This window comes from Coptis chinensis, chromosome 2, assembly GCF_015680905.1.
Source record: "Coptis chinensis isolate HL-2020 chromosome 2, ASM1568090v1, whole genome shotgun sequence".
In the NCBI taxonomy this organism is placed as follows: Eukaryota; Viridiplantae; Streptophyta; class Magnoliopsida; order Ranunculales; family Ranunculaceae; genus Coptis; species Coptis chinensis.
This window is the reverse complement of record NC_141457.1, coordinates 113,769,392-113,779,788: the sequence shown is the minus strand read 5'-3', so window position 1 is coordinate 113,779,788 and position 10,397 is coordinate 113,769,392. Positions and strand designations below refer to the sequence as shown.

The following is a 10,397-nucleotide window of genomic DNA, read 5'->3' as shown; positions in this document are numbered from 1 at the left end:
TCAACATTAGATTTAGTAAGAATATCAATATCATAAAGCAGCCAGAGTCTTAGTCAAAAGGTTTTTCAAAAATCAATTGAATTAGGCAACCAGCTATAGCTGAGTCATGACTCACGGCCAAATCGTGAACAACTAGGGTATGCCCGTGCCTACGGCCCGCGAGGCCTCGACGCGCCTGGGGCGCTACTCCGACACTTGATATTTTAACGTACAACACTGATCAGCTCATCGCACTTTTGGCGCTACCGTAAACGCGACATAACACCACCATACACCAAAGCCTAGTAGGTGCCGCACTTGGTCTATTGTTTGTTGTGACTTAAGGTCCTAAATAGTCAATTATTGTTGACTAAGACAACACTGACCCACTATAATTGACTTTATTATCAACTGTGATTGAGTGGATCACACACAATGAGAGTAAACAACTTAAGGCCTGAATACATTGGATCTGCCATGTCATAATTTTTGAAGAAGATTTGTAGCCACCGGATGGGGCCTTTTGGCCCCCACATCGTTCTGTTTTGTTAGATAGATTTGTGCTGATTCTTAAATGGATTGATGGATTATGAGTGTTGCTGTGTCAGTTGCAATATTGAGATCAAATAAAAAAACGCTCCCTTTTATTTAAAACATATGGTAATTTGACAATTTATGTGAGATTTTCTTAAAGAAAAACAATAAACGCCTAACCAAGACAAATCAACAATGAGAGAGCCAAATGGGTAGATAAATCACGTGAAAAGCAAGATTTCTCATGTACTTCTGGTTCATTTATAAAATTAGTGTATTTAGATTTTTTTTTTCTTAGTGAGTTTAATTTATAATAAAATGAAGGAAAAATACAAAAAATTAGAGAGGACAATGTCCCGCGACCTTTCTAATATTCAAGCTAAATATACTAAATATTCACATATTGCAACGACAAGCAAAGGGGAGCTCATCGTGTACCCTAACTTTCCGTTAAAAAAAAAATAGTAGTGGTAATTTATCTAACAAAATAGAGAAGTGTGGGGGCCCGTAGGGCTTCCATCCAACGACTCTAACAGTCTAATCATGTTTTCTGGGCTTATGACGTAGACGAATCTATATAACAAAGAATGGAAAGTGTGGGACCTGTAGGGCCTCAATCCTACGACTCTAACAGTCTAATAATGTTTTTTGGGTTTATGGGGTGGACGAATGTAATGTAGGATTATCTGGTGGTATGTTGTTTTAGTGGTCTCAAACAGGCATATAAGATCCCCTTTTTTATTTTCTTCTTCAAACAAACCTCATCTTTTGTTTTGTTTTTTTTTCCAAACAAATCTCATCTTTTGTTTTCTTCTCCAAACACAGCCATTATCACTCCTCCTCTTCACACCGAAAGCGCGCGTATCTATGCCGTACGGCATGGGCAAATACTAATAGTCTATAATTTACCCTAAAAAACAAATAGTAGTATATGTTAGTAGTACAAGCCCACCTTGAGTAACAATCCTGAATCCGCCCCTGACTAAATAATAGTTAAACGAGGTTGAAATTTAATTATGGAGGTAACTAAGTGAAATATATTGAAATAGTGCAAATGGTAGCTAAATAGTGCTTGTGTTGTCTTGTGTTGTTTGTCACTTTGTTTCAAGTCATTTTGGTGAAGATTGTGGTGAACTGGTTGTAGAGTGGTGGCGATGGGAACAAACAAACTAATGCACATAGAGAGTGCTATCAAAGTGTTGGACAACCTTTATTAGGTCTTTTGGCGTTCTTCCCATCTATATTTTATTTTATTGTATCAGAGAATTCACATAAATGCGTATGTTATTTTCAATAATTTTATACTAACACAATTGACCGATACAGTGATGTGGCACTGCAATATCAATATTGCACCAATAAATATTATATTGCACTATAAAAATTACTGCAATGTCAATATTGCACCATGAAAAATTAATATAATTGATAGTTTGCCATGAATAAAAGATGCGAATGGAAAGACAATAATATAAAAAGAAGAAGTATTTTGAGAGAAAAAAATTAGATTTTTGGTTTTTATTTTTACCACTGCAACATCAATATTGTAATATGTTAAGTGACTGTCATTTTTCCTATATAGTATTACTCACGTTATTTTAAAACCACACTGCTCAATCGACTAAATAACAGTCAAAGAGCAAAAAAAATTGACTAAATAACAGGTACGAGGAATCAAATCCACTGTGGGTGGTCCACCAAAACCAGGTGGCGATCATATATTCAAGGAACCTATATTCAAGATTTATGACCAAAACAAATAACAAGTAGTTAACAAGTTAACAAGTAATAGATTTATATTTATTTTTTATAAACGATACTTTCCTTAATTAATCGTTACAAACTGAACATCCGCTCTTATAGAGCTTAATACAAAAGTAACAGAGAACTCATTTAACAATATATTATGGAATTGGCAATCCAATTAGCTTGTGTGACGATGTGAGCAAAAGTATCAGCGACACAGTTATTTATAGTTCCAAAATATATGTTTTTGATCTATTAAGCTATGACAGATGAAATTCAAGTCTCACCAATTGAAGGAAAAATGAGTTCACACCAATGATGAATGATCGAGTTTCTTCTTTGCTACCAATCCCATTCTAAGTGCATAGCATTCCATCAATATGGCAAAAAAAATTCATAAAATAAAACCACCATATTCATTTCGTAATATTCCAGCTCCAGCTGGCCCTGGACAACCTAAGGCAGACCCATCTGTATTCAATTTCAACCACCCGCTAGGGAAATGCCTGAAAAAAGATTATAAATTTATAAAATATATGTTTTTGATCAAGTGTCAATAAATTCAAGTCTAATTCTTGAAAAAGTCCACACCACATATAATTCAATTCAACCATTAGGCCTGCAAAAAAAAAAGTCAAATAATCATAGTCAGTTGACAATATGCCTATAAATCCCCAAATCTTGGCAATCTGCAACCAACCACACTTACAATTTTCATTTTCCAGAAGAATTCACTATATTCAGTCTCTCTTAAACCTTTCAGTTTATTTGTATCCTCTTCTTCTCCTTTCTTACATTTCTCGCTTCTTAATTTGGTACTTCAATATTTTTGTGTGGCTAAAGAAGAAAAATAGTAAAAACATGAGCAACAGAGCAGCTAAGCACGAAAGCGTTTTCATCCGGTGTGTCAAGGCACCATTTAGAATTCTAGGAAGAGCAAGAGACTTCTACGTCCGAAGCCTGACTGATTGTTCTGGTAGAATGAGTGAGGCAAGTGTAATAGTAGGCTACCCTGGTGGATCTGTTAATATCGTGCCTAGGAGCTTTAGCGTTAATTCATCAAGGTCAAACGATGATGAGGACATCAAAGAACTAATGCGTGCTGCTTCACAAAGAGGACTAAGGGAGAAACTTGAAATGGAAATACAACAACTCCAGCAATTGTCGAAGAAAACAGACGCGCTTCCAAGAAGTCGCACAGTTGCGATTGGAAGAATTGACGAAGATAAGCCTTGTGACTTTGACGAGGATTTGAAAACTAAGCCTGATTTATTGTACCCGCGGAGCAAAAGCTACGCGGTTTCAAAGAAAAATACTTCCAAGTTGTGGTAGAAGCAAACACTACTAGCTGAAGAAAAAACAAATACAAGATGGTGACTGGTGAGAGCGTCTAGCTTACAGTGTGAATAAACAGTACTCAATTCAATGCAGGTTTATAGGGCTTCGAGTACCAAATGTAAATGAATTACTTCTGTCCTCAAGTAATATTAGAAAACAGTGATAGAGTAGTCTGTTACTCTGTTGCATGGGAGCCGGGATTTTGTTAACAAATTCGCATGTATGATTTTTTTTCGATAATACTCGCATGTATGAAATTAAGAAGCACTGTTTTTTACAACGTCAGAAAACGGGGGAAAATAATGTTTTATGATTCTAATAAGACGATCTACCTGTTAAACCTCTGTTCATTGGCCGCACGTGCATACCAACAATTCACATTCTTAAAAGTATGTGAACCTTGATACGCATTGGTTTTCTTAAGTCATCCCTAGATCGATAGTTAGTATGGTTTTTTTGGATTCTAATTGTAATTATATAGGAGAGACTCATCTATTTATTTTTTTAAAACAAAATGAAAGATAATTATGTTATTTAAGTTATATTAGGAAGGTTCTTTTAAATTATCAATAATAAAATAGGACTTGTTTTAATTTCAATGTGGGAAATGGGAGTACTTATTTAATTTAAGTGATATTAAATAGGTGTTTCTAAATTATTAATACAAAAGGGACCTTGTTCAAATTATATTAATATAGAAAAATATGGGGGTTGAGCAACAGTATTTTGGTGTACGTCCCAGGGGTAATTTGGTAATTTCCATATTTTTTTTGTTTTTTTGAAGGTAAAATAGTAATTTAGAGTTTATAATTTTTTTAAAAAAAATTCAGTAGAGCCCACGTAGTTACCACGTGCACAGTGGCTAGTTATATTAATAAAAGTGGAGCTTATTCTAAATTTAGTAAGAGAGGTGTTTTTAAATTAAGTAAATAAAGAGATCTTAAATTGCCTACTCGGTATTGGGAAAGGTATTCCGGAAGGCCCGGCTATCATATAGTGTAGATATATGGGTATTATCAGGAAACAACTATATGTGTTCAACTGTTCAAGTATCTCGATATTTTTTCATGTCTATGTATAGCAAAAACCTTACCTTCAAAATTTGTGGTTATTGACTTATTGTAACTGTCGGGCAAAAAGTTAGTTCGACACTCCCGAAGTGGTGGCGCTTCCGAAAGCTTAAAGGAGATGGGGATTAGGTTTTTGAGGAAAAGAGACTGTATCAACGACGTTCTGATTGCCTACATACGCAGTGAGAAATCCGGGATCAAGTATCTTAAAACGTAGTTCTGGATGCTGCAGAAGCCTTCATATATATAGCAATCTCCTACCTTCGCGACCAAGAAAGTGATTCTCGGAGATTGCCTTCCCTTTTGAATTCTAACATGATTCTTTCTAAAATAGCAAATCCTATAAGCAGCGGAACGTTATTGTCTTCCACTCCAAAACCCTTCTTTTGTGTTCTCTTACAATAGATAGAAAACTATGAGAATCAGAATAGGGTTTGGGGTAGGGACCTCAATATTTTGTGTTCTCTCATAATAGATGGAAAACTATGAGAATCAGAATAAAGTTTGGGGTGGGGACCTCAACTTATATATTGTGGGTGTATTTCTATTATGGCCCCATCATGATAATAGAAATACGCTTAAGCCCAAAAAGTATCTGCACATATAGTTAATCCCATACTCACTTTATACACATGTCATGACCTGACATGTGATTTGAGACATGTAAAATGACTCGGTTATGTTAGTTTAAGATCACGGTTTAGTGAGTCTTCCCAATGTCACTCGGACGTAGTTTGACAATTAACAATTGTGTAATGTGTATGATCTATGCAGGTACACCGATCATTCCCTAAGATTTCATTCTATTCTTGTGCAAGATCTTATCGGATTGCCACTAGGGTTTCTCGCCTCCACAGATTGGGTTACTGGATCAGAATGATCCGGATGGATTGGGTCCAAGAACTTGGGTCACCCGGATGGGCCATGGACCTGTTGTGAACTTTGACAAATTAGAGGACCGGATGATTCAAAGCGTTTTTTTGATAGCCATCGGATTGGTCCGCCGCTGGTCCCACACCGGTCCATGGTCCGAGTACACTTTAGACCGGAAATATGATGTCAAGTAATTGGGCTGAAGGCCCAATTTTGAGTGAAAATAACTCTGTAGGACAGTGTTTTTCAGAAATCACTCACAAAACCAAAATCCAAATTTTAATAGCTCACGAACCCAGTTTTTGAATTAAAATCACCCGCTCGATTATTTATTTTTCATCTTATTTCCATTTTTACCCTTCTGTGTTGGTTACATTCAGTTAAGAAAATAAAACATAATAACATCACGAGAGAGAAAACCCCAAAACCCCTTCTTCTCTGATTCTTTTCTAACCGACTAGCTTTTTAAAATAAAATGATAAACCTTCTCTAATCCTTCAAACAACTTCATCTTCTTCACATTAAAAGTAACACCAACAACTTTTAAACTTATTTAAAAGAAGCTGTTAGCGTGAGATATATTTTGAAGTGAATTTGTTTTGGAAATAAGTTCCCTTGATTTCCTGTATTCAAATTTTTAGCTCATGTTGATGATGAAATCTTCTAAGGCTTGTTTCTCAAAACATGCGCAACAGCCTATTAAGAGCTTTTGCCTCTGCTAGGCTGATATGTCAGTTGCAATCTTGAAAGGGTTTTCCGTTGCATGCATCCAACTAGCCATTGTTTAGAATCAAAACACAATCCAAGAGTCCAGACGAGCTGAATAAACTTGATATCTTGAGATCGCAGATGAAACAAGCATCCAACATTCAAGTAGAAACAGATTTCTCCTTGCAAGAGTCATTGACGGAACAATATGAGGAAGCAAACAATGGTAAAGGTGTAACATATTGTGAGTTGGATACTGAGGATAATATTATGTCTAGAGATAATGATGATGAGTATAACACCCCGTCTTTTATTTTATTTTTCCTAATAATAATAAAGATAATAATAAATAATAATAATAATAATAATAATAATAATAATAATGTAATAGATAAAATAGAGATAGGATATCCAGTAGTTACGGATAAAAGCCCGTAAATAACTAGATAAGAGTTATCCTTATTTTTTTGAGAAGTTAAATAAAAACTATAAAATAGGGGTTTCTCACGTAGAGTTTTTAGGGAAAAACAAAACGAGAGTTTGAAAAAAAAAAAAAGGATAGTTTTTTGAGAAAAAAAAGGGGGGTGGGGGTGGGGTGGGGTTTGAACAAGAAAGATCATCCGGTTTTATGACGGTCGACTTCAGGTCTTTGGGGGTTTTCGCTTTAGGAAAGTCGCTCGGGTTTATAACCGTGAGTAGTCATATTTTTTTCTATTTCACCTCACCTTGAGTTTTGAGTTTTATGGTAACGAAGAAAAACTTAGTTTTCCACTTAGTATTTTTGTTCTCAGATATTCTTCCGTTGTTGTTTTCTATTGAATTGATAAACATGTTAATCATATTGATTTGCGAGACTATGAAATGGTATTGGTAAAGTTTTTTGTGTGTTGTTAATGGCTACAGTATGCCCAACAGCCAGAAATCGCCTAGGATTTCGTTTGAACTTTTTATTGTGGTATTGAATTTGTATGGTAGTTGTTTTGGGTTGTATGCGAATTGATTGTCTTGAGGGATTGAGTGTAGATTAGCGTGGGGAGGAGGGCGGAGTCTTTGTGGAAAGCTCCAAGCGACCATTAATGGCGACGCATCCATCCTCGATAAACTATTCGAACCTGTTTTGTTGTTGTGTGGTGTATGCTATTGAATTATCAAACCTGTGATTGGGATGGGTGTGTGTTAATAGGTGCTATTAAAGCTTAGGAAAAGCTTGGAAATAGCATTAATGGCGGTGGGAATTCGTCTCGGATCTAGTTTTGGGCTTAGATGTTAAATTCAAGAGTTGAGGTTTTGGCGTTTTTATTAAAGTGGTTTGGTTTTTCAAAAAGAAGTCAAACCGATATGAGGGAGAAGGGAGATGGTGGTGGCGGAAAATTGGCTGGTGGTGGTGGGAGAAGAGTGAAGAAGATGAACAGTAAAGTCTGATTTGGGATTGGGCCCGAAAATCGTGGGTTGGGCTTAGGCTTTAACTTTTTGATTTTTTTATTTTTTGACTTAAGTTAGACTATGGGCCCTAATGCTTTGGGCTTTTGGGTTTTTGGAGTTTAGGCATGGTTGACCAAGGTTGGCTGTTGACCAGAGTTGACTTTGACTTTGACCCGGGTTGACTTTGACCAGTTGACCCGAAAATTTGACTTTTTCCTAAAATTATGATTCAGCATGTGCACGTGTTATATGATTCCTAAAATTAGGATAAGTCTAGGACTATTAGCATGTTTGACTTTAGGCTAAGACCTTTATAAATATACTTGTGCACGTGTATTTACTGCTTTGTGATTTTTCAGTCTTTTACAATACACAACGTTATGACACTTATACATTCATGAAATTAATAACGCGTAAACCAAAAATAATTGAATCAAGATTTTTCCTTCGTTCTCTAAATAAGTTATGCAATAAAGTTCAATAATGCGTAAACAAAACTTACCGCACCCTTTTAAAACTCTCCACACCTCAAGTTTTGGAATTGAGTTTTATGACTGATGAAGTCATATGTTAGGTGGGCATTTATTGAATGTGCCATAAATGGCCCGTTAGCGTTATATAAGGGTATTCATTGAATGTGCCATGAATGACCCGGGTATTCATTGAATGTGCCATGAATGACCCGATGGTTTGACCGCCCTAAAAGAGGAACTAAGGTATTAGCCTTGCGGGGTTAGTTGTATTCCTTGAGTGTCACGGGAATGTAGGATTGGGTATTCCTTGAATGTGGCAGAATGACCCGGGGGCATTCATTGAATGTGCCATGAATGGCTCGTTAGTGATATGATATGTATTCCTTGAATGTGGGCGGGGAATGACCTAAGGTATTCATTGAATGTGCCATGAATGACCTGAGTTTTTGTGCCCAAAAAGGCTGTGAAATATGTGTATGAAAGCCCAGAGATGACTATGATATTGTGGTATTCGGTGGGAGAGAGGCACACAAGAATGTGTGATTTGGCAAATGTGTGGAGTGCAAATCGTGGAGTAGGTACTAAAGGGTGGGTGTATAAGGAAAGTAATTGATTAATTGATAAGAGAAATTGATTTGTTTATGCGAGTGTGCTTGGGTTTACCTTTGAATACATATAGGATATCTACATATGTTATATATACAAGTTCTAACTTTCTTTTGCAGGAGGGTAGGACTTAATAATATTTTGTGCAGGGACGCGGTCCTACCCTAATACAGCGGCGGATATAGGTAAGTGTAATGCAATTATTTAGATATTAAAAAGAGTTATTTGAATGAGTTAATAAAATGGAAGTTAATAAAATGGAGGTTTTGCTTGGGAAGAAACTATGCCGGTTGAGATGACGGAACTACATGTCTTCCAAGCTGAGAATGATTAGGTTATGATAGATTTAAAGTGTTAGTTGGATAAGTAAAGTTTGAAATGTTTATATGTAGTTAGTCTACTCATACCAAAAAAATTTCATTTTTTTGACCGAATCTATGTTTGCTTTGTTTTGACAACGTGGGTGTGTTCTTGGGAACATAGGTGGAAGGCAGTGGAACTCCGGCGTGTGATTGGGATACGTGCCTGGAGCAGTCCGTTAGTTTTCGTTTATGTCTGATTCTTTATTGGAAGAATGTAATAACGTAGTTTACCTTTTGCATGACATGAGAACATGGTAGTGAGGAATTTTATTTATGAGAGTTTGGTTGATATTTTATTTGGATGGATGATATCTTAATAAAGCAATGACAGATAATTGTTGGGATTATTTTAATTTAAGTTGTTTACTTTTATGACATGGCTATTAGGGTTTGTATGTGTAGTATCCTCCGTCATAGTCTGGGTTTTTAAACAAGTGAACATAGTGACGTTTGAGATTTTATATTTCAAATATTCACTTTGTTATTGTTTAGAAATTCGGGCTGTGACAATGAGGGACATAAAATTCTAACTAACAATTCAATACCCTGTATGAACACGAGTGAAGGATCCTTAGATCCTAGATATGTATATATATTTTTGTATAAGTATTACTCTTGTACGCTATGTGTCCTTGCAAATTTTGAAATCATTAGAAAAATCATGTTGCAATAGTAAATAGAGAAAATAATCAAGAAATAGTGTTGCATGTAAGTGTCTTGAGTAGTTTGTGAAATGGGTGCAAACAAATAAGTTCATCATTGTCAGCTTTGATAAAAGTGTAAAATGTTCTACTACATATTTACTGCTTTTGTAATTATATAAGCAAGCTGACCTTGACCATCTCCAAAGAAAATATGCTTCAGAGAAAAGAGGAAGTTGAGCATCTCAGAAACCAACTTCGATGGCCATGTAACATGTGTGTGTTTTACGAGTGATTTGTTCCAAGTAGGCGGAATATTAATGTTAGTTTCATCATTTTACCATCCCAAAGATTTCCCATTTATCTTCACCAAGTAAAGAGTAATTGATTAATAACCCAGATAAATTTTTACAATTGACGAACTTATGATTAAATTTTGGTTCATCCGATAAGTGTGGCAAACTTTAGGGGAAGATTAAGTGAAAGAAAAACAAAATTAGGCAAAGGAGACTTTATTATCTACCTTTTATGTTTTAGTGTTAGTGGACCTGACAAGCCTATAATTGGTGTGGGTTTTAGGGGTATAAACAATAATTGTTCATATGAACATTGAATACTCCAAATAGGTATGAACAATAATTGGTC

General features: G+C 35.6%; 1 protein-coding gene across 1 annotated transcript; it reads left to right on the top strand.

The window, feature by feature from the left end:
• The first annotated feature begins 2,820 nt into the window (after positions 1–2,820).
• Positions 2,821–3,941, top strand: LOC147520946 (uncharacterized). Its single transcript, XM_086592468.1, has one exon. It carries the CDS (start codon positions 2,920–2,922, stop codon positions 3,589–3,591), a length of 672 nt encoding a protein of 223 aa, XP_086448594.1. The 5' UTR covers positions 2,821–2,919; the 3' UTR covers positions 3,592–3,941.
• The last annotated feature ends 6,456 nt before the right edge of the window (positions 3,942–10,397 follow it).

Coding starts and splice junctions, on each gene's coding strand:
- LOC147520946 (XM_086592468.1), top strand. CDS start 2,920: ATGCCTATAAATCCCCAAATCTTGGCAATCTGCAACCAACCACACTTA.